The following is a 25,425-nucleotide window of genomic DNA, read 5'->3' on the forward strand; positions in this document are numbered from 1 at the left end:
AGTGGCTAAGAATCTGCCTTCCAATGCAGGAGACAAGGGTTCGAGCCCTGGTTGGGGAACTAAGATCCCACGAGCCGCGGGGCACTTAAGCCTGCACGCTCTAGAGCCCACGCGTGCACACCAGAGAGAAGCCTGTGCGCCACAACAAAGATCCCGCATGCCGCAACTAAGACCCAACGCAGCCAAATCAATCAATCGATAAATATTTTTTTAAAATAAAAAGTCCACACTCTTTGTTCTTGCAATTTCACTTTTAGGTTATTCTGAAGAAAAAAATCAGATAAATAAATGAAAATGTATGTATGAGATTACTTACTACAGCATTGTTTAATAATATAATTTAATAATTATATTTACATATAATCTAAATATTCAACACAAAACTTGGACTATACTAAGGCAGTCATTAAGAGTAATAATATACAATTTTTGGACATAGAAAACGGTATATGTTGAGTTTAAACAAAAGCAGGTTATGATCCCATTCTATTAAAAAATATGTAAACGCAAAGAAAAATATTCAGTTATCAGTGGGTATTGGAATAATAGAAAATTATATTTAAAAATTTTCTACACTAAATATTTATTGCTTTATAATAAAGTGATTTTTTCTTTTTTTGGCCATACCACGTGGCTTGTGGGATCTTAGTTCCCCGACCAGGAACAGAACCTGGGCCCTCGGCAGTGAGAGCGTGGAGTCCTAACCACTGGACCACCAGGGCATTCCCTAAAGTAAACCTTTTAAGGAAGGTGTTTGGTGGTGGCTTTCTAAAGACTTGGTAAATATAAGACTCAGTTATTTCTTAGTCCCTCACTTTTGGTAGAGAAAGCATTTTACTTACATACTTGTATGTGCCTAAACAGTCACTTATTTAACACTGACTGTGCTACAGAAAATAGAGTAAGTATAATAACTAGATTTCTAATAGCTACAGAAATTTAAGGAAAATATTGAGGTTTTTAATAGGAGTAATATATTAAAATAAAATGAAAGTAATTAGAATACCTTACAATAGACTCAGGGGAGACTGGTAGAAAATAATCTGACACACATACAACTAGGCATAAACAAAGTTGAGGATTTGAACCAAGAGAAGTAAAGCTGCACTACCACAAAGTCTATGACAGCACTTTGGTTTACTAATCATATGGATATTGACATAAAAATAAGCAATGGGGGTGGGATATATTCTGGAAAGGAAAAAGTGGAGGAAAAAAGACAAAAAGGATGGGAACAATGCACTAGAGCTCTCCATTACTAAGGACTTACTATCTAAAGGCATGTCTAACATGATATGTAACCTATAAATGAGAAAATCCACATAACCCTGAAGATCTGTTTTATTTTACTAACAATCTTTATGTTCTTAATTAAAAGCTAAAGAGCCGCTCAATGTTATTCTTCCACATTTTAAGAAAAAAAGAAGGGTGGAGTAGGACACTTTCTCCCTTGATATTATTTAAGTTTTTCTATATTTTTAAAATCCAGTACTTTTCACAGTACTGTGATACACTTAAACACAGGTTAAGAAACCCACTGTTTTACAATTTAACAACCAAAGGTCCCTATCTCATCCTATAAATTACACTGATAACTATTCTACCCTGCTAGAAATCATAAATATGCAACATAAAATGTTGGGTAGAATCACTCATTTGCAAAGTATTGATTCAAATTATTTTTATGCCTTACTGTAAAAGACTAAGTGATACAACCTACTATTAAGCACAAATACTAACACTTTCAGGCACTCTACTCTATGCCTGTTACCTGGAGTACCGCTTCCAGAAATTAATAATGAAACAGCACTTTTGTTCCTGGCTACTGACGCTTTTGTTGGGATGAACAGGAGACAGATTAAATTATTCTCCCAAAGACTAGTGTATAACTGACAAACTAAATGATGAGAAAAAAACAGAAAGGATTTGATTCGAGGTCTCACAAATAAATGCAAAGCAATGTGAACTGCTGCAAATGATAACTTTCCCAGCCTAAAAGTAGAGGCAATGAGAGCCACATATATATAACAGGACTGAAAACTGCCACCTGATGAGACTACACTGTTAGGGAAAAGAAAACCTGAATAGAGGGGCAAAGGCCCCAGCATACCACAAGAACCCCAAAGCAGGAATCCAGTTAATGTATCTAGCAGAACCATGCCCAATGTATGGAGTCTCTACAGAGGAACTCACACGTGGAGAAAATAGATGTACATGACAAAACAACTCTGACATGGATTCCTCCAGATGTATGTCACTGACAGTCATATTGGTCAAGTCGATTGCCAATAGCTCCAAGAGACTGAGTGAATTATTCTGTTAAACGTAAATCTTGTAAATAGCTTGCTCCAATAAATTTTTATGTTCAAAAAGATCCCTGTGGGGGCTTCCCTGGTGGCGCAGTGGTTAAGAATCCACCTGCCAATGCAGGGGACACGGGTTCGAGCCCTGGTCCGGGAAGATCCCACATGCCGCAGAGCAACTAAGCCCATGAGCCACAACTACTGAAGCCCATGTGCCTAGAGTCCGTGCTCCACAACAAGAGAAGCCACTGCAACGAGAAGCCCACACACCGCGACGAAGGGTAGCCCCTGCTCGCTGCAACTAGAGAAAGCCCGTGCACAGCAACAAAGACCCAACACAGGGCTTCCCTGGTGGCGCAGTGGTTGAGAGTCCACCTGCCGATGCAGGGGACACGGGTTTGTGCCCCAGTCCGGGAAGATCCCACATGCCGCGGAGCGGCTGGGCCCGTGAGCCATGGCCGTTGAGCCTGTGTGTCCAGAAAAAAAGACCCAACACAGCCAAAAATAAAAATAAATAAATTTATAAAAAAAAGAAAAAAGATCCCTGTGACAATGACATTTGTTATAACAGGATGTGACCTGGATCAATTAAATGGAGAGTCTTCTGTAGGTGAACAGTTTGTTACGGAAAAGAAAGGAAAATCATATTTAACAGGGAAAACTTAGGGGGGTGTTAGAAACAACTTTACATAAAGAAGTACTTCAGTAATAATTTGGAAATCTTGTGTGTAATCACCAGCAGTGAAAACACGCCCAAAGGATAGATGTAGATTATGCTGTGAAGCAACAAAGCAAAGCTTTTTTTTTTTTTTTTTTTTTTTTTTGCGGTACGGGCCTCTCACTGTTGTGGCCTCTCCCGTTGCAGAGCACAGGCTCCGGACGCGCAGGCTCAGTGGCCATGGCTCACGGGCCCAGCCGCTCCGTGGCATGTGGGATCTTCCTGGACCGGGGCACGAACCCGCGTCCCCTGCATCGGCAGGCGGACTCTCAACCACTGCGCCACCAGGGAAGCCCCAAAGCAAAGCTTTGAAGTTCAAAATGTTGCCGGTAATTTAGAACTTCAATGTGCGAACTGATGAAACGTTTGAAGGGAATCAAGTGCTTCAGGACCACTCTGTCTATACCAACATTCTGTGACCTCCTCAGCTTCATTGCAGAATTATATATTTCATTTAAAGAGACTCTTCTGGCTTCAGCCAAATAAGCATGGCACCAAAGTACATTTTTTAGTTAAAGAAGGGATATTTTGGCTTCCAATGTTTTGGAATGGCTTTTCAAGCAGCTGAATGTTGACATAAATATAATGCTTTTAAACCACCATTTAAGATCGGTACATAGAAATAACTAACCAGGTGTTTTTTCTTCCACTTGTTCTGTAGATGAATGCAGTTTGCTACATCTTCTATTCAGAGATGAGCTTCTCCTCTTTTCTGTTGTTTCTGGAGATCAAGGGCAAAGAATTTTACCTTTTACAAGCTGTTTATATATATTATTTCAGGGGTGAGCCACCCGTTCCCAAACATTTTTTATCTTATTTAAATTTCAAGTATTATGCAGAAATTTTACATGCCCAAACTTAAAACTAGTTTACTCTTTAAGTAAGTTATACGAAATGAAATAAAATTATTTAGGAAACAGTAAAAATTAAGCGGGAAAATCTGATACTGACAACATCAAAGTTCCCAAATTAGGAATATACAACATTTAATTTTGGACACAGTCCATAACATCTATTACTAAAGTAATTTATAGTTTAGTTTTAACTTGGTTATTTTGTTTTTTTTTTTTTTTTTTTGGCTGTGCCACGCGGCTTGTGGGATCTTAGTTCCCTGACCAGGGATTGAACCCAGGCCACGGCAAGGAAAGCACCGAGTCCTAACAACTGGACTGCCAGGAAAGTCCCTTAACTAGCATTTTTTAAATAAAAATGATCATTAACATTTGGTATAGATGTCACAATTTTAGCAACCCAAACCAGTCACATGGGAAGAGACACTTTTGTGTCTTTTCCATTTCACTTGAAATATTATGGCTCAGGATACTGATGAAAGTCTTTAAAGAAGAACTTCTCTTTTGGGAACCTCTAAATTAGAGTACATATGACAATACAGCGTCTTGTGAAAATTCTTGAATTGATAATGTAATTGCACAGCATGAACCACAGAAGTGTAATCAATTCGACCACGTGGTGAAATCACCTATCCCTCATTATCACACTGCAAGAAATGACAAAATAGCGTGAACAGTTATTATAAGTCAGCAGTGAGCAGAAGAAAAACAGACTATTTGAATCAGTCAAGATTTAAAGCAACGCTATTTAAAATATCACAGGTTAGATTATGAACTTCATTTGAGTTTGAAATGTTCATCTCTCTGGATTGAACAGGTTTTATTTCAACTTGAAGGGATTTTACAAAGGTAAGCTACTGACAATATTGCTTTTATTTTCAATAAAATTATTGGAATCATTAATTTAACGGCATTCATCATTTCAGAGTGTACAATATACTGTAACTTTAAGCAAACTCTTTCATAAAGTATCTTCCACACATACCTTCTTATATTAAAAAGTTACTTGGAATTGTTCCTTCAGCGCAATTCAACTAATTATTAACTTGAAAGTCATCACCTGTCCCTTCTCTTTACATGTCTCATTGATACAGCAGGCACACATATTAATGAAAACACACTCGTGTTTGCTCATTATATTAAAAATGTAATAAATGTCTGTGCAAGAAATCTCTGCTAATTCCTCCAAGCAATTAGATAGTAAAACATGGCCAATGCTTATGAAACAATTAAAATAAATTAAAATGAAAGTATATCAACATAACATTGCAATGAATGTTACCTAATTTTTCTAAAGGATTGAGTTTGTGAATAATAAATTAATTACATGACAAGCAAGGTGTTAAAGAAAATCCTCCCACATTAATCTATGAATGAACCTGGACTATACATAAAAGTGCTCTGGGAAAGCATATTGAGGGTAAGGGTGGAAAGTGGATCAACTTTCGTTGGACCATTACAAGAGAAAATTAGATGCACCAAGACTGACAAACAACGAAAGACCTCTCAAGTTCATCGTTGGAAACTGTAAGAGTTCTAAAAGTACAAATAACGTAAGGATGAACAAAACAAAAATCCTTTTCAACATATTAAAACTATAATATTTAGACAAAAATGGAAATCTTTCCTATTAAGTTAGCCATTGCTACAATTAACTAATTATACTTTAAATGAGGTCCAGAATCTTTTGCTGTAGTGGAATTTCAGAGCAAACAGCATTGCTCAAAAAACTGCCAAGGCACCTAATAATACAAAAGAAACATTTTTAATTCAAACTATAATTATGCCTTTGTCTCAATTCACAAGGTACAAAGGTGGTATTTCTTCTTTTCTTACGGCTAAGTTTGAGGGAATGATGTGGAGTATGTCTGCCATGTCTTTTTCCTGCCCAGATCACTTCTGGTTTTTTCTCCATATGGGTATGGCTGTCTAATCCATTTCAATTATCAATGAGAAGCACCATGTACTACAAGCCAGAAATGGTCATTGACACACACTCTGGTAAAGATTTTTTTTTAAGATAAGGAACTCCAGGGAATTCCCTGGCTGTCCAGTGGTCAGGACTCCATGCTTTCACTGCGTAGGGTACGGGTTCAATCCCTGGTCGAGGAACTAAGTAAAATCCCACAAGCCAGGCAGCCAAAAGAAAAAAAAAAGAAAAAAAGGAACGCTAATTAAAAGTGCAAACACTAGGAGCAGAAGGTATTTGAAGTATCCATAGCAGATAACTTTGTTTTATTTTAAAGAACACTGCATTACCTGCAGGAAGAGTTGTAAAGTGGAGCTTAGCAATACTTCTCTCATTAAACACTGTTACCACTTTATTTGCTTTGGGGGAAAACATGGACTTGCTAGTGGAATGTACAATTTAAATACCATGATCCATCTATCAAATGACTAAAATATAAACCATAAATAAGTATGGTGGAGTGGAAATCACCGAATTTCTTGGGGTCTTAACTATAAAACTAGGAAGGTAATTATACTTGCCTGTCAACTTTATATATATGTGAAGCAGATCGACCCGTCCACTGCTATATATATGCTATTATTTTCCTTAAATGAGGTAATATTCATGAAACTTAATGAAGACTGAATGACTAGTCTAGTCCCTAGAAAAAGTGATTTCATTTATATGTTAGATAGAATATGAATTAATTCTAAAATAAATTATTGTGCCACCTAATGGCAATGTCTTTTGGTCAAAATATGTTTCATATTTGTTGGGCTACCTAAGCCCAACAAACCCATCTGACATGATTAGTACACAAATCAAGAAACAAGTATTTATACTGATGAAAATACAGAACAGTAATGACCATCTCTACTGTAAAACAAGGTGGTGTTCTTCTGAAATGTCCTACAATCTAAATAAGTGGTACTGTGGAAATACATATAAAGAATTGATTTCATTGGTTTGAAACTCAGTAGAATACATGAAATAACTACTTACTCTTGGCAATAGAATTTTGAGGACTTGCAGATGACACTTGTTTATGTAATCCAGAAGTCCCCTGTTCAAGCTTTTCAGTAGATACAGAATGTCTGTTGGCTGAGAAAAGATATAAGATCTACTGTACTCATATTTAAAAAAGCATCACTAGCTGAAACAAAATGAGTTCATGATGTACTTCTATGGAGCATAAACTATATAAATTTTACTTACATTTTATGCAACTGTATAGAATTATGTCCACACATAGGAAAAATTTATAGTACATCAATATTAAACAAGACTATTTTTAAAATATGCACTGGATAAAGCTGTGTAAAGCTTATCAATTATTATTCATTTTTACACTGATTACAAGTTTAAATGGTAAGATTTTGGATATAGTGGATAAGATACAATTACTATAAAATTTCACCTGGTTCTTTGGCGATCTCACATGACACAAATTTAAACACATGCCAAAGAGTAGGTACATGGCAGTGTTTTCACCTAGGATACAAAGCTCAAAACCTTTTGTAGTAAATGCAACCTTATACTAGTAGCCAATATTTACATGTGAAAATGAATGAACTTAAAGTTTAGCAGTTGTATTAATTACCAGTTTTATTCTGATAGTTCACTGTTGTAGAGCCTTCCCATGACCATCTTTTTTGATGATCAATACGGCTGCTCCGTTCCAGTGTACGATGAAGGGCAGCTTTGAATCTCTCCTATTTAAAATAAATGCCAACAAATTTTTACATATGCATTATATTGATTAGTGTAATTTTGATCTGTCGGTTATAAAATACCCCCACTACCAAATTTTTCAATCAGGCAAATTTTTTTAAATAAAAGGTAGAACTGGAAACATCTCAGGTAAAAAGTTAAAGTTCAATACATCTCAGGTATCAATCCACGTTCTCCCGAATAACTAGGTTTTAATCTTATGGACACGAATCGACGAGCTGACTGTGCTTCCCTCTTTGCTTATTATATCATTAGGAAATTTGGAACCAAACGTGTAGCCTATTCTAGCAACTATACAAAGACTGAGTGGTACACTTTGGTGTATGCTAATTATACCTTATGTTTTATTATTTTCTTACTATAATTTCCCCCTCTGCTTGATTCCCTCAACCACTTATTTTCTCATCTAGTTGTGGTATGTCTTTTTTAAAATATACCTTAAATTCTTTGTAGAATGAGGCAGGAAAAACATATCAACTAATACACATATGTGAAATCTATGCCAGATCATCTGTTATACCCACATTTGTAACATCTTAAATTCTGGCGTTAACTAAGCAAATTTTTATTTTATTTTTTTTTTTTTTTTTTTTTTTTTTTTTTTTTTTTTTGTGGTACGTGGGCCTCTCACTGCCGTGGCCTCTCCCGTTGTGGAGCACAGGCTCCGGACGCGCAGGCTCAGCGGCCATGGCGCACGGGCGCAGCCGCTCCGCGGCATGTGGGATCTTCCCGGAACGGGGCACGAACCCGTGTCCCCTGCATCGGCAGGCGGACTCTCAACCACTGCGCCACCAGGGAAGCCCGCAAATTTTTAAAAAGAGATGTGTTTGTCTTGACCTCAGCTTCAATTTGAACTGGGCAGGATAACAGCTCTACAAATGTAAATGCTACACTGTGGCGAAACAAGGCCATTGCTGGAAATGAGAGGCAGTTTTCTTTTTTCAGCTATTCCTCACCCTGTGCTGTAACATACCATGGACTACACTCAGGTAAGCAAATCAACTCAGGGCCAGAAGGTTTTCTATTCTTCCCTGACAACAATCGTTTCATAGCAACATCATCCTTACGATGTTCCCACTGTTTCTCTGAGGGCAAATAGGGTAAACATACTAGGAAAACAGAGAGTCACCCATATCCTCTGAGAAAAGCAACTGCAATTCTTAAAATAAAACTTATCTAATGGCAATATTTTAAAATTATATTTTCTAACAGAAAGTAAGTTTTTCTAAATTACTTAGACACCCAAAAAGTATAAGACTAAAAACAGAGAATATTCTTGTATTTCTCAAACATCTCTGATTCCTAAGCATTCTAACCTGCTGTTTCCATATGCGCTGACCCTCTGTGCTCTTTCAGGTTCCTTCCGGGAGCCAAGGCTCCCGTGCAAGCTCCCGGCCTGCCTCCCATGCAGCCCCGCCCACACTCAGCCCTCCTCAGCACTCCTCTTTTCCTCCGTGCAGCCTCCTCACAGCGTTGACCTGTCCCTGCTCTGTCTGGGACTCACCCATGCTGGCTCTCAGGGGTTGGTTCTCTTTTGCCCTTTCTCCTTGTCTTCTGGCCTCTTCTCCTGCCCTGTCTCTGGCTCCCGCTCTGTCTACGGTATCATTTTGTTGCTTCTTCTTTCTTGGTGTTCTCTCTCTCAGGTTCCTCTTTCTCTAAGATGGTCTTTTTTTTTCCCAGTCCCCAGGACTCTCTCTCCCCTCCAGGGACCCTCCCCGACTCTGTGCACAGTTTTCTATTTTACTTTCTTTGGTTCTCTCTTTACCTAGTTCAGTCTCTCTGGCCTTCACTCTCTTTACCACAGAGAAGTAAATTAAGGAGATGTTTCACAGAGAAAGACAGAGAGTGATTCAAGTTCTGAATGAGAATTCATTAAATACTGGAATGTGCTAGAAGGAAAAAAAAGACAGAGAAGGTGCTAGTGGACCATGGACAGGGAAGAAACAGCACAGGAATAGTCCTAGAATAAGGAAGATTTGCCAATGGGGGTAAGGGCTGGGGGGTGAGGCACTTGCAAGAGCCAACTGTGTGCAAAAATTAGGAGGAAAAGCGAACACCACAGAGAAGGGGGCTCTTAGGGAGAAATGAAACCAAAGAGAAAAGGAGAGGGAAAAACATTTTAAAATTGGACCAACAGAAAAAAAAGAGAGGGAGATAAAAACCCATATACTGAGAGAGGCAGAAACTCTATAAAGATGGGGAGAGAAAAGAGGGAGAAGCTAAGACAAAGAAAGCAGAAAGAAAAGGGAGGTGCCTCGGGCAGAAAAAGGTCAGTCAGTCAGACAGAGAGCCAAAGACAGACCAAGGCTCACTCAGGGACACTTGAGAGTCACTGGAACAAAGAAAAGAGGGAATGACAGCGAGGAACAGGACAGAACATGTGAATTCAGAAGGAGCCAAGGACACTCAGAGGAGAGCTGTGGAACAACCTACAGGGGAACAACTTGGTGCCACAGAGGATCACACAGATTGAGACAGGCAGCCAGATGCCCACACAACAGTCAAAGACAAACTGAATGAAGAGCGCCTGAGGGGGAAAGAGAGGGCACAACAGAGGCAGTGACTCATACCAACAGAGTGCCAAAGACACCAAAGCAGAGTCCCGACAGGAAAAGAGAGCAGGGCTACAAAACAACAGAGAGGAAAAAAAGGAACAAGAAGGGGAGGGGGGAGAGAGCGCAAAGGAGAGAGAGCCAGGGAACCGTGGGAGAGTGCGAGGCTCTCGCTTGGCTGGGCCTCTGCCACTCACTGGATGAGGTGAGAAGCAGAGCAGGTCAGGGTCACAAGGGGGCCTCTCAGGGGCCCTGGGACGGTGGGTAGGTGAATACTAGGCAATGGGACAACACCTTTTGTAGGATAGAAAGCCGCTCAGAGCAAAGCCCAGGCCACAGGCACCCTGCAAGTGGACAGGGTTCTCTCCCTGGACGTGCAAGGCTCGGATCAGGATGGGGCAAGAGGTGCTAATGTTGAAGGAAAGAAGGAAGAAGAATTGGGATTGGTTCCAGTAAAAGCAGAGAAGGGCTAAGAAAAAAGTACTGCAGAACCAGGCAACACAGTGCATCATCTGATTAACAGGCTAGAAAAACACGTACCCTTTCTTCCTGCAACTTTTCGTTTCTCTTTTTTTCTGCAGATATTCTCCGTTGTTCATCCTTTTCTTTCTGTTCCCTCAGCTTTCGCTGCTTTTCTTCCATCTGTTTTTCGTATACGATCTTGGACTTTCTTTCTTTTTCAAGTAGTTGTGTCTCTTTGTTAGCTGAAATATTCCAAATGCAAGGTAAGAGCCAAGAAAATATTTAAGTTTTCCACATTACAGACAGAGAAGGAAAAAGTTTATATTTTATTCTCTTTCTTAAAAATAACATAACCTGTGCTAATGACTAAAGACTTATTATATAAGTGAACAGAGATGGCCACAAAAGAATCATTTCCACTGGGTGTTCATTTAACTCCTCAGAACTGAATTGGCTTAGATGACTCTCCTGTCCGAACTAAAATTCCAAATTCAGAAGAAATGTTTTCTTTCATGTGATGTTTCTGCTGCCTTGAGCCGAAGTCAAACCCCATCAGATTAATATGCTATACATTAAAACAAGATGTAAAAAAAATACATGGCCAGAATCTACGTTTTTTTCCCTTCTACTAGGAAACTTCTTTTCAAAGGCCTCATCTAGACAGACCATATTAAGCATGCCAGTTTGACCTTCGTGGGCTTTAGGCACATACCACGTTACTGACCAGCATGACGCTTTCCTGCATTCAAATTTCCCCTCACTAAAGCCTGGAGAGCCATCTATGAAGTTGTGAAATACTCTTCTAAAGAGCTACAGGAAGAAACAGCTCCTCACCGAGACAAAAACAATTGCTATTTTATTTGAATGAACTTGAGCACTAGTTTTGCGGTGGATTTACAGGGCCAGATGAGAAAAATACATAGATGAAAAAAAGGTATTCTCTCAAGGTGTAGAAAGATTATTCTTTTAGATCCTAATTGATACAAAGTTACACTTGAAAAGCATAGCAATCAGTGAAAGATACCATATCTATGTTAGGATTATTAGCAACTCCATTTTTTGTTTTTTTGGTTTTTGCTTTTGTTTTGGAACCCACCCCCAGCAGTGAAAGCAGACTGCTAACCACTGGACCGCCAGGGAATTTCCTCATTTTTGTTTCTAAGTCATTTTTCTGAAATCCCATTTTGCTTGTTTCTACAAATGTTGAAGAAATTTTCATACCTTAATTTTCAGAAAATTAAAACTAACAGAAACTACTAGTTCAAAAATAAAACAATTTGGTCAAATATTTTTCATGAACCTTCTTTATCTCATTTAGTATAAGCTCTTAATCCAGTATAACACATACTGTAAAACGTGTAATCTATCATATGAACAGATTAAAAAGTAAGTAAAACCACTTTGGAAATATATAACTTTAACATAAGATTCATTCATTTTAACTTTTTTTAAAAAAGTCTAAAATATACCATCATCTTGTCTTTTTTTCTCCTCTCTGCGTTCCTTTGCTAATCTTTGCTTTACGTCATTTTTAAGCACAGATCCATCTATTACTAAAAAAAAAGAAAGAATACAGTTAGACATAGGATATCAAACTTTAAGGATATAACACTTTGACATCTATCAAAGCATTCTAGAAATTATACCTGGTTTAAATGCTGATTTTATATTTGAGGGCTGTGATGGAAGAGCGCTAAAGCTACCCTGACTCCGTCTTTCTTCAGCAATGGCATTAGCAGCAGCAACTAAAATACAGGGAGATAAAGGAAAGGGATTCGATATTAAGAATACAAACAGTGGGACTTCCCTGGTGGCTCAGTGGTTAGGAGTCCACCTGCCAATGTAGGGGACGCGGGTTCGAGCCCTGGTCCGGGAGGATCCCACATACCCCAGAGCAAGTGGGCCCGTGTGCCACAGCTACTGAGCCTGCGCTCTAGAGCCCGGGAACCACAACTACTGAGCCTGCGTGCCACAGCTACTGAAGCCTGCACACCTGGAGCCCGTGCTCTGAGACAGGGGAGGCCACTGCGGTGAGAAGCCCACGCACCACAGCGACCCAGCTCGCCACAGCTGGAGAAGGCCCGCGTGCAGCAACGAAGACCCAACACAACCATAAATTAATTTAAAAAAAAAGAAAGAATACGAACAGCTAATCCAGGGGTGGCAAAGCACAGCCAATTGTATCTTCGATGATAAAGGACAGAATCTCTTCTACAAGGCAAAATCATGACAGACTCTGGGTCAGCAAAGACATACTGCGTACCTATGATGTTCAACAATAATTCAACAAAGAATTAACAGTGTTTACCGTAGACACTCCAGCCTATGTGTGTGCACAGAGTTGTCAGTAGAAGCAGCACGAGCTGGTGGGTGAGTAAGAGCTGATTAATAGCTTTCAAAAATGCCTCAGACAGACATTACAGCAAGGACTAGAAAAACTGAGCTGGCAAGGATTTGGAAAAATGTTTCGCCATCAATTGGGGGAATTTAGAAAAAGATTTGGAGTTTATGGATCTGAATTTGGATGCAAAAGTGTCAATGGTGAGAGCCTCAGAGATTGGGCCCAATATAAGGAGTACATGTATAAATTACCTAGGTCAGGGGCTTCCAACCCTGGCTCCACAAGAGAGTCACCCAAATTGCTTTTAAAAAAAATTAGCAAAGCCTTCCCCTCCCCGCCTCCACTCTCTGAGAATGGGGCCCAGGCCTTTGCAGTTGCTAAAAGCTCTATTCTGATGCACAGTGAAGGTGGAGAAAACACTCAAGGAATTGACAATGTGAAGGTATTTTTCTAGGTAGGAAAATGTCAAGCAAATAAATATAAAGTATATAATATAAATTTACACATCTTGTGTGAACAGGTAGAAAATGGCAAATAAACTTCAATAAGGGTGAAATATAAGAGTACGGGAGCACAATTTGAGGGAAAGTAAGAAAAACTAAAATTCTAAGATGATACAAAAACAAGTTCTTGGGGAATTCCCTGAACTCTAATTCCATATATGGCTGTATCTAAAATGCCCCATAGTGACAAAGCGAGAGAGAGGCATGGACATATATACACTACCAAACGTAAGGTAGATAGCTAGTGGGAAGCAGCCGCATAGCACAGGGAGATCAGCTCGGTGCTTTGTGACCGCCTGGAGGGGTGGGATAGGAAAGGTGGGAGGGAGGGAGACGCAAGAGGGAAGAGATATGGGAACATATGTATATGTATAACCGATTCACTTTGTAATAAAGCAGAAACTAACACACCATTGTAAAGCAATTATACCCCAATAAAGATGTTAAAAAAATAAAATAAAATAAAGAGGTAGGACAAGTTTTCAAATAAAATAAAATAAAATAAAATGCCCCATAGTACCAGGCATCTTCAGGAAGGAGCTGGAGAATAACACTGAAAACTCCTCTTCTACTCTCGTATAAAAGCACAGGAAATATGCCCCTGTGATACTGCATACAATTATGGGTTCTACATATCAAGAAAAATATAAAACAGTTGTAGATGGGCAACTATAAAATAAGGGAATAGAGGGACTGTGGTTGTACTCAGAATGAATGGACTTTGAGATGTTACTTGCCACTGAGGAAAAATATCTGAGAGCCATTTTATAGAGTAACCTTGAAAGTGACATCACAATTGTTGCCAGAGATCGCCATTTTAAAAGGGTAAAAGGATTTTTTTTTAAATCTCAGAGACCTAACAGCTCAGATAGTCCATGATCTAGCTATTTTAAGATTAGATTCTTGTCAGCTTCTTCAGTTATTTAACTAGCATCAATTTTGTGGACCATGATTATCCTCTGAATTTGAGTACTAATGTATTAAGAAAATTCTTAACTATAGTCTATAAGTTAATTAAACCATCCTACACATCCTCCCTTCCACTCACAACATTTCTATGTGAGCATAGATAAAACCACTGTTGCTTCTGCACATTCAGTTTTCCTGCTTAAAAATCCTAAGGTGGGCTTCCTTGGTGGCGCAGTGGTTGGGGGTCCGCCTGCCGATGCAGGTGACACGGGTTCGTGCCCCAGTCCGGGAAGATCCCACATGCCGCAAAGCGGCTGGGCCTGTGAGCCATGGCTGCTAGGCCTGCGCGTCTGGAGCCTGTGCTCCGCAACGGGAGAGGCCACAAGAGTGAGAGGCCCGCGTACCGCAAAAAAAAAAAAAAAAAAAAAAAAAAATCCTAACGAAAGTCCATATTTTGGCATAATTTACTTGGCCATAAGGACAATTTTTCTCAAAATGTACAATTTTACCAGATTTAAGATCTTATTAATCAGAAGTAACCTAAGAAATAGCTGTGATGGCAATAATGAACCAAATCATATAAAGGTTATAATATCAAATATGATTTTTATTTATTTTTTTTAAATTTTGGCCGTACCGCACCACTTGCGGGATCTCAGTTCCCCGACCAGGGATTGAACCCGGGCCACGGCAGTGAAAGCACTGAGCCCTAACCACTAGACCGCCAGGGAAGTCCCCTCAAAACTTATTTTTAGATCTTTACGTCCAAATTCCTACTGGCAAGAAATACATTCACCAAAAGAACAGGCTCTAAAAATGTCCAAACAATGGGAGAAAGCCTTTATGTCTGGACTTAACAAAATGAACATTTTATTCAACTCCATTCAATGAGAGAATTTACTTAATTCACTTTAAAGTAACAGGTGCAATAGAGTACTTCTATAGTTCTTATACTAACTCTAAATCCAAAATTAAAGTTAAAAGTTACCTTTTGCCTGCAGATTACATAAGAAAACATGTAGAGTTTATTACTAAAACTGAATTATGAATCTTAATCTGTATTTCCAAAAAACTGCCATAACAAATAATGTATACCACCATTTATGAAGTTGTTTTCATTGGTTATTACCTCATTTAATTCTCATAACAATCCTATAAAGTGGATATTATTATTTCCCCTCTTTATTTTACAGATGAGAAAACTGAGGCTAAACATAATTTTCCCAGATCACACAGGTAGCAACTGGTAAAACCAGAACTTAATTGTAGATTAAGAAGCAACTTAACTTTGAAACATTACAGAATTATCAAGGACCAGACTGTACAAAACCCACATCAACCTTTATATGACTTAGTTTAATATTCCCACCTCAGCTACTTCTAAGGTTACTTCTTTTTAAAATATCACAATGAAGGAATTAAGATCTAAATGTATAAAATTTATTCAACAATAAGTAAATGAAATATATGGGCTTTGGTTTAAAATATACTTTGGAAATACAGCAATGGAAATATTTTAAAATAAAGCATTTACTTTTTTTTTATCTCTAAAGTAAGCACTGTTATGCTGTGGCTAAGAAAAGCTTAAGTTTAGAGAAAGTGTGTAAAAGACATTACAAAAAGAAAATCATTCTCCATTTTTTTTGGCCGCACCTCGCGGCTTGTGTGATCTTAGTTCCCTGACCAGGGATTGAACCCAGGCCCTCGGCAGTGAGAGTGCAGAGTCCTAACCCCTGGACCACCATGGAATTCCCTCATTCTCCTTCTATGATGGGAAAACAACAAACTCAATCATCCTAGCCATCTAGCCCAATAAAACCCTCAGAATGAAATGAACCAAAAATAGATGCCACGAGGATGCCAAAATTAAAGAATGCTTTACACTTGATAGATTTCTAAAAGATGTCATTGAAATTTTGAGGCCCCTTCTGGACATAAAGCATTTTAGGTCACTACTGACTTCAACATAGTGGAATATTTCTGCTTCTCTCCAGAAACCCCACTCCCCCTTCCTCAACACACACACACACACACACACACACACACACACACACACACACAATCTGTGTCACAAGAGCTCTCTCCACTAGGGCAAGCTAAATGCAAGAAAGGAAGGAAGAACGCTTTTCCATGACAATTAGTTCAAGAATCTTCCTAAAGCTGCACCCAAGCACAATCACCCCAAAATGCTTAATCCCATGAGATGCCAATGATAAATACTCATCCCAGTACTTATTAGCAATTCTGTATTGTCTGCCTCAGCTGCTGCTCTTGACATCACTCTCAGTCAGAGTTCGACCTAAAATCTGTAGCTCCGGGCTTCCCTGGTGGCGCAGTGGTTGAGAGTCCGCCTGCCGGTGCGGGGGACACGGGTTCGTGCCCCGGTCCGGGAAGATCCCACATGCTGCGGAGCGGCTGTGCCCGTGAGCCATGGCCGCTGAGCCTGCGCATCCAGAGCCTGTTGCTCCGCAACGGGAGAGGCCACAACTGTGAGAGGCCCGCGTACCGCACAAAAAAAAAAAAAAAAAAAAAAAAATCTGTAGCCCCACCTCTCCATGACCTTTCTTCTGTACTAATTAGAAACATTAGATCACACAAACTAGTACACTAGTATTTCTCATTAGGTAGCAAAGGGCGTAGATTGCAAAAAAAAAAAAAGGATTGAAAGGTTTTTTAAAATTATTATAAGAAGGGCTAGGGCTAACTGCTACAGATAAGCGGATACAGTGCTACTCACCATTATTTGGATAACAGAATAAAAAGCAATTGCTACTAAGTCTTATCTTGCGCTCCTGCTGGATGTAGCCCTCAAAGTGTAGGCTGTGGGGTGTCTAGCAGCAGACTTTCTTCCAGCAGCCCAGTCCCTGACCCTTCGCACAGTTGCTGGCCCAGTCCTGGATCCACCCTCATTCAAAGCTGAGCAGTTGGGAGTGCAGATCCATTCCACCCATACCAAGGGTCTCTCTTCATGGCCTTATTACAGTTTGCATGTCATTAGGCCAGGGAGAGGGTGAGAAAATATTTAGAAAAAAAATAGAAAACCAAAGACATTTGCAATCAGGGAACCACAAAAATAAGGGAGGTTCAGGGAGCTTTGCCCAAAACAGCAACAAAAGCTACTCACTGTTATCTGGATAACAGAAAAGAAGTAATTGCCACAAAGTGGCAGAATATTTCACTGACTCTGTCCCCTTCAGGAAAATGCTGAGACCATGAAGTAAGTTCTTTCTGGTCAAGGTGGTCCTCTGTAAAAGTTTAACATGTGATGTTTTCAATTCCTAATACAAAATGGGCAGCAAGGAGGTCAACTAGGTTCTCGGTTAAGCCTTTTTTGCTTAAGTTTTTAGTTTGAAATACTGTGAATTCAAGCAGCTGTCCCACATAAAATTTAAAAATACTTTTCAACATTCAGTATGCAAATACTTTGGGGGGGCTATCCAGAAGGCCGGTTAGTTTAAATCAGTGAAATAATTCAATGTCAGAGGACCTTAGGTGTCAATAAGCAATAAAACAATGAATTTATTGCAAACTCTCCCTGTAGGTGAACCATAATAAGCTAGAGACAGAAGAGTTTTTCACGCTATGCAATAATGAAAGTGTTTTTGCTTCTGACATTATTCTCTGGGGAGTTGATTCAAAGCGTTCTGAAGTAACATAAACCCTCCCAAATCGCAGCCGGTCTAATTTTTCAACTGCAAATGAAAAAAATCCCTAAGGATTTCAGTAAAATCAGCAAGGCTGTTTTATTCAAGTTCATATAGGAGGAAACTAGCCCGAGAACTAAAAGCAACCTCCCACAAGCAAGAAATACTATCTCGCTCAAGTAGCGAAGCAGTCTCCTGGGCTAAGCAATGCCAAATCCTGCCAAATTTTATAAAATTAACAATTTCGCGGGGGGGGGGCACTTTTTGGCGATGGGACCAGTTTAGAAGAAAGCACTCTGAAGCGCTGAGTCCCGTTCAGTTCAGCCTAGGGTCTGCAAGATGTCCCACGGAAGGTGACATCCTGGAGAAGTCATGTGCTGAGGCAAACCAGGAGGAGCAGGGGGACCAAGTTTTATCCCAAATTTCAAAGCCAGACCCCCAAGGCCCCCTCCTCACCGGACCTTAACCAGACCTTGACCAGGAGGATGCGGGAGAGACCGGGGTTGCGACCGTGGGATGGGATGAAAGCGCGAGCGCCCCGGGCAGAGGGAAGATTCCAGGGCTGCCCCGAGCCACGAGGGCCGTCCCGGCGCCCGCACCTCCCGGGCAGCGGCGCGTCCGTTCCGGCGGCTGCGAGAGCGTCCGCCTCTCCCCTACGGCAGGCGGGGCTCGGGACCGTCCGCGGGCTACGGGGTGCCAGGCCCCCGCCCTCCCGCCCCAGCAGCGCCCGTTAGTTCTCTCGCGCCCCGCCCGCCCGCGGGGCTACGGCCGTCGGCGGTGGCAGCTGGGCCGCGAGACTTGGGCCGTTGGTGGCGCGGGCCGGCCGTCTCCCCTCCCGCCCGCGTCCCCTCTCGGCGCCCCGTCCCGTCCCAGGGCGCTCCGGCGGGGGTGAGGGGAGCACCCGACGGCGCGCGAGGCGACTCCGAAGTGAAGGTTTCCGGCGCGGGTCGCGCCGCTCCGACAGTCCCCGGGGCCGCGGGAACCCCGCCTCCCGCGCGGGCCCGAGCCCCCCCCGGGAGCCGCCGGCCCGCTCACCCATCCGTTCCCGCAGCCCCCTCAGGGATGTGCCACCACCGGCGCGCTCCGCCATCTTCAGAGCAGCAGAGCGGGGAGCCGCCGCAGGCACTGGGTCCCCAGTGCGCAGGCTCTGGCGCGGCCGCCGCGGGGGCCGGGGCCGTGGCGCCGGGGGGCGGGAAGGGGCGGGGCCCAAAGGGCCGCCGCGCGCGCCTCGGACACGCGATTGCCGAAGCGCTGCTTTTTGCGCACCACGTGGTGAGCCGCTGGGCGGCGACCACCTGGTGTAAATAAACCCTCTCCTACGTCCCGCGCTCTCCCAGCACCCTCCATCGTGGATGCCAGCCAATCATCAGCCGGCGTGGCCCTCCAACATTCCTTTTTTCTTTTCATCTCTTTTACCTAGAAACGCAATAATGTTCTTTCCTTTCTTCATTCGTTCACTTAGGGAGCACTTCCTGAGTGCCTCCTGGGTGCGCTTGCATCAAGAGTTTGCTAGTCTTTGAAACACGACAGAAAGGCCCAAGTTGGGTGAAGAGGCCTAGAGAGGGGTTGGGAGAGAGATAGGTTCCTGTGAGGTGCTAGGGGTCCTGATCATGAGCAAAGACTTTAAGTTGTTGAGAATAAATCGTGACACTATTAGGTCTCAAAGTTGTGTGAATTATCTTAGGGTGTTTGCGGATCTTTAAAGTGAAGGAGAGGACTTATTGGTGTTAATCTCGCCAGATAGATATATAATATTCGTAAATGATTAGTATCCAGAATGCATAAAGATTTAAAAATTACTTAAGAAATAGGCAACCCCCCAAAAGTGAGCAAAAGGCATAAAGATGCCTTTCACAGGAAAGAAAACACAAATGGTCAATAAGCATAAGAAAAGATGCTCAAACTCTTAAGCACTCAAGAGAATACAAATGGAAACCACAGATATCATGTTACACCTACAGATTTGGCAAAAATTAAAGAGTGGAAAATAAATGTTGGTTAGGATGTAGTTTAATATTAGTGGAGAAAAATAATACTGTAAATCAACTATACTTCAATTAAAAAGATACTAGTGAAAGGAAAAAACACTAGCGGGGGGAAAAAGTTTGGCATTGTATCACCTGAAGCCCTGTTGCTGCATATATACAGACACCAATGCTTTGCATGATATACATGATGGTAGCTATGATTATTATGACACACATGATTAGGGCACCAGCAAAACACATATACCTACACACAAATTCAGCTTTGATGAATTTATCTGGAACTTCACAAACAGAAAATCTAGAAAAATGCAACATCAGCTTTGTAGTTTCTTGCAAAACTGCTGAAAGTGAACCCATCTAATAATAAGGAAACATTCGCCCAAATCCAAACTGTGGCATATTCTGCAAAACAACTGACCTGGGTGCTTCAAAATGAAAGATTTTTAAAAACAAACATCGGGGAAGTGTTTCAGATCAGAGGAGGCAACAGAGACCAGGTGTAATAATGCATGATCCTTGATTAGAACCTAGATTTAAAAAATTTTTTTACAGGGCATTCTTTATTGGAACAATTGGGAAAATTCAAATATGAACTGTATATTATATATTATTGTATCAAAGTCAAATTTCTTGGGTGTGAGAATGGTATCGTGGTCATGTAGGAAAATGTCCTTTTTCTTAAGAAGTAACTGCTGGATAAAGCATCATAATGTCTGAAACTTACTGTCAAGTAGTTCATAGGAACAAACAGAAAATATCGTGAATATTAAAAACTCGTGAATCCAGATGGTTACACAGAGGCTCGTTTTACTCTTCTTTCAACTCTTAACATGGGTTTGAAATTTTTCAAATAAGTTGGAGAATTTATTTTAAATCTAGAAAGATTGTCTTCAGCTTACTTCTAAACATCACCACTTTGAAAAATAAAACTTGATTTGGCATTACATATACAGGGAGGCACCCTCCATAATCTTTGCAGCATTTAGAACTTCTAAAGGTCTTAATCCTGCCCAGGTGTGTGTTGTGGGGGGCAAGTAGCAATAAGAGGTCTACAAGAAAACAAACACAGGAGGCATAGGCTGGGAGCTGGGTGAGTAATTAAAATGGGTCCCATCAACAAGAACCTACTGTATAGCACAGGGAACTCTACTCAGTACTCTGTAATAACCTACATGGGAAAAGAATCTAAAAAAGAGTGGATATATGCATATGTATAACTGAATCACTTTACCGTACACCTAAAAGTAACACAACATTGTAAACCAACTATACTCCAATAAAAATTTTTCAAGAAATAAAATAAAATGGGTCCCAAGAGCTCAGAGGGATGGAAAATCACTCATGGTTGGGGTGATCAGAGAACACTTTGTGGAAAAATTGGCACTTATTTTGGACCTGAGGACCAAAAGAGAGGTCCTCAGGTAGCTTAGTGAGGCAATGCGCCCATCTGTGGCTAGATTGCACTATTTCTCAAAATAAGATGGAAATCTAGGTTTTAATGTAAAATCTCTTTTTAAACGATGACAAAGTTAAAAGTTTTGCAAAATAGGGTGCAGGGCAAATAAAATTATCAGATAGCTAATCAATGTTCGACTTTCCCAATTATCTCATTTTTTATGTTCAGATGAAAATCCAAACAAGGTCCACACATGGCATTAATTGATATGCCTTTTAGGTCTCTTTTAATCTATAGATAAACTCTTCTTTTCCTCTAACATCTTTGACAGATCACTGTGAAATTTACAACTCATTCATTCATTCAGTATTGGGGAGAAAGATCCCCTCAGATGTTTCCTTGGGGCTAGAGCGGCTCCCTAAGGAGCCCCCCACGAGACTGTCTGTACATTTCTCAGAAAATTAGTGGAACTGAAGACCGCCAGCTTGGGGAGAGTTAGTCTATTCTGGAGCCAACTCAGTCAGAGCTGGGAAAGAACCCAGGAGGCTTGACTCCTCTCTGCCCCTGTTTGGAAAGCCTATGTTCCCCAGTGAGCGAAAAAGAACTGGAATCCTGCTCACTGTTTTTTTACTTGGCTATTTTTTCCCTTAAACCTGATACCAGCAGGAAAAATATTCAGAAACCCCGCAGTCATAATAGGTCTGGGAAGTGTCACTAAAACATTGCATTCACATGTAATAAACACCCAGTGGACTTATCAAGTCTAACAAATTTGCATTTAAACTGCCACCATCACAGCTCTGTAGTAAGAGTTTTAAGCTTCACAGCCTTGAGATGGCTGTTCCTCTCCATCCTTAACTACCTGTCGGATTCATCCATCACACACACAGCAGAGTCAGGGCTCTGGTTTTTCGTTCTCCTCTCATTTCTGACTCTTGCCTAGCATCTGTTGCAGCTTGGCTGTGATGCAGGGGGAAGCGTGATGTTTCATTCTGGACTCACCTCTTGCCAATTCTACTCACATCTTCCTTTCTTTTCCCAAATCTGCACTTTCCTTCTCTCCTCAGTTACAGACTCACCTCAGGCTTTGGTCATTTCTTGTTTGGTTGATGGCAGCTTTCCCAGCTCCGGAATTCCTGCTGCAGCACCTCGCCCCCGCTCCCCATAATGACCCTTCACCACCCCTCCCCCATTCCCCTTCCCTTTGCACTGAGGACCAGGGTGACCTTGCTCTCTTTCCAGGGATAGGGTGGGGGGCTGATTCTCATGGCCTGAGCTCACCAGGGTGGGGAGGCTGGGAGCTTCTGAGGAGAGGAAGAAGAGGCAGCACTGTCAGTTGGATCAGACCAACCTCAGAGGGGGAGAGCACGGTGGCAACGATGGCAATCTGCTTGGAGCGGTAGCTGCATCTTGGATACTCACAAGTAAACAGTAAGAGATATGTCATTTTTCCAGTGCCTACGCACTGGCAGGCACAGTGCTTAAGGTTTTACGTGGATTGTTTCATATAATCCTCACCACTGCTTCATGTGATAGCTTCTGTTATCATCCTCATTTTGCAGATAAGGAAAGAGTTAACCTCCCCAGGGTTAGCACAGCTAGAAAGTGGCAGAGCCAGGATTCAAAGCCATGTATACCTAGTACTCCTTCCACTGTGTCTCCCAATTTACCAGGTGATGAGCCCTAGTCTACTCAACTCTTAACCCACGTCTTCACTTCTCCATTGATCCAGTCCCCACACTCAGGCTACTCACCTTGTGTCATGTGGGATCTTAGTTCCCGATGACCAGGGATCAAACCTGTGACCCCTGCAGTGGACGCTCGGAGTCTTCACCACTAGACCATCAGGGAAGTCCCGAGATTCACTTTTTATCAGTGGTAACGTCTTCGTACAACTACATCTCTTAACCCAAGTATCACTATAGCAGTCTCTTAAGTCTTTACTAGGATTGATTCAAACTATTCCATAAGAAACCATTGAGAAATGGGTGTTTAACATGTCTGGCAGTAAAGATAAATAAGACTCCTCTTAAGCAGCCTTCCTTCTAGAAAGGCTCACAGGGTCCATAAATGCCAGGTACTCAGGGCTGACTTCAAAATGCATGTGTAAAGGAAAATGTGCCACATCTAGTGCACTGTTTATCCTGCAATGAGTATTTGTTGAATGAATGAAAGAGTATTGAAAGCCTCCACAGTACTGAAGGAGGAATTTTCGATGGCCACCGGGGCGTTGAAAAGGTCTAGACTTAAAATTATCAAAGGGCAAGAAAATGTCCTCATTTTTTTTCTTAACTTCAAATAAAGTAGAGCAAACATGGGCTGTGCCTTCTCATTCTAAATACAGGGCCTATAATATAAAGGAAGCTTCAGGGGATGCCAGAAAGTATAAAATATCAAAGAATGCCCTTTAAAGACACTTTGGAATTTCTAATAGAGCTAAAAATTGGTAAAATCTAGATGGGAGAAAATGAGAAGAAAAGAGGAGTCGGGATGGTTTGTTAAAACACAGATTGCTCGGCCTCATTCCCAGAGTTTCTGATTCTCTAAGTGTTATTAATTGTGTAACTAACATATACCCCTAAGGAAATGTACCGAATGTCTACTGTGTTGTCAAGTACAGCTGAGTGCTTAATATCATTACACTCTGATGATGCTAAACATTTAAAAATTCTAATACAGATCTAGTGTCGTGTACATCCTGATACTTGACATTTGTTTACTAAGGGAAGACAGATACTTTGCCCTAGGTTTCACTGCAAGTCAAGATCTGGCCAAGACCTTGTGGGTGAGCATCGCAATGGAGGCAGGGGCATCACAGACAGGGAGCTGCCTGCAAGGATGCCTGAGAGCATTTTGTACCGCAGCTTCTTGTGACAGAGTGTAGTACAACACACTGAACACACGGTTTTCCTTCTCTTCCCCACCTCCACCTGCTCAGGACAGTCCACGTGCATACGCACTTACATTTGAAAAGGAGTTAACATAGGTACGGGGCGGCGGGGGGTGGGGGGGGAGTAAAGACATCCAGATCACAGACAGGAAATGAAATGCAGAAGAAACTCCTCTCCTCACGACCCAAGAGGGGAATGTTTCCCGGGGTCAGAATGGTTAAACAATTGTGCCCTTAACTCTGCCTCTTCTTGAGGACCCCTTTGCAAAACTCAATTGTTTGTCGCTGAACTGCTACAGTTGCAGAGCCGAAAGCCTGCACCGTAAACCTCATTGTTTTTTCATGGCCGGCTCCCAGGGCTATTTAGAGAATGTATACTTTGAGAGACAAAAGGACCCAAGAGGACAAAGGGGAACTGTGTGCACACTCTTCTTCGGGAAACGTGGGTCTGTGGGGATGCACACGTGGGCAGCGGAGAGCTGAAGCAGGCTTCCAGCAGGGCTCTCATCTCTACGCAGCTGGGGTAAAGGACTCAGCAACAACACGGAACAAAACTTCTAAAGGCCCCACAGCCAGCCCCTCGAGAAGAAAACCCTCCAGAGTTTTCAGAGAAGACTCTTGGGGTGGATGGGGTGGAGGGGGAGAAGAGGAAAAGAGCAGGTCATCCCTGAGGCCAAGTGAATAGACCATCGTTTTCTGCTCTCAGGAAAGACACATACCCTTGACTTTGCTTTTCTTTAGTTTCCAGATATTAGTGTCTGTTGAGGACACATCACTGAATGTGAGAGCTGGGAAGGAACGTCAAGGCCACTAAGTTGAGTCCTCTCATTTCCCCCTGAGGCTCAGAAAGGCGTGTTGACTCAAGTTCCCACTGCTGGAACCCAGGTCTCCCTACACCCTATCTAATGCCCTTACGTCTGCCCCCAAGTGAAAGGCTGTCCAAACAATCTTTTGGAAGAAGAAAAAAAAAGTGAGAATTGCTGACCCAGTGCTGGGAACCACTATGTCATCCAGCTGGAATTTGACCTATATCCTCCCAATGAAACTGAAACGGACATGGGAGGGAAACAGATGGAGACCCCGCTAAGTTGAGAAAGACACACTTAAAGGATGTTGAACAGGCGTTATTTTTGTGAAGGAACCAATGAGCTGGCCCCTACCTGCTGCTGCATACAATCCTCACTAC

The 25,425-nt window shown here is 41.5% G+C and overlaps 1 protein-coding gene across 2 annotated transcripts in view; it reads right to left on the reverse strand.

The window, feature by feature from the left end:
* MAP7D3 (MAP7 domain containing 3) overlaps positions 1-19,120 on the reverse strand; it is a 35,669-nt gene extending 16,549 nt beyond the window's left edge. For both annotated transcript variants that reach the window (XM_032619294.1, XM_032619293.1), the window contains exons 1-7: positions 19,001-19,120; positions 12,215-12,313; positions 12,038-12,121; positions 10,647-10,810; positions 7,424-7,535; positions 6,826-6,924; positions 3,653-3,742 (exon numbers count right to left, since the gene is read on the reverse strand). In XM_032619294.1, the coding sequence (XP_032475185.1) occupies positions 3,653-3,742; positions 6,826-6,924; positions 7,424-7,535; positions 10,647-10,810; positions 12,038-12,121; positions 12,215-12,313; positions 19,001-19,055 (703 nt within the window). In that variant the 5' untranslated portion in view covers positions 19,056-19,120. The remainder of the gene's footprint in view (positions 1-3,652; positions 3,743-6,825; positions 6,925-7,423; positions 7,536-10,646; positions 10,811-12,037; positions 12,122-12,214; positions 12,314-19,000) is intronic.
* Between the last annotated feature and the right edge of the window lie 6,305 nt (positions 19,121-25,425).

This window comes from Phocoena sinus, chromosome X (assembly GCF_008692025.1).
Source record: "Phocoena sinus isolate mPhoSin1 chromosome X, mPhoSin1.pri, whole genome shotgun sequence".
In the NCBI taxonomy this organism is placed as follows: Eukaryota; Metazoa; Chordata; class Mammalia; order Artiodactyla; family Phocoenidae; genus Phocoena; species Phocoena sinus.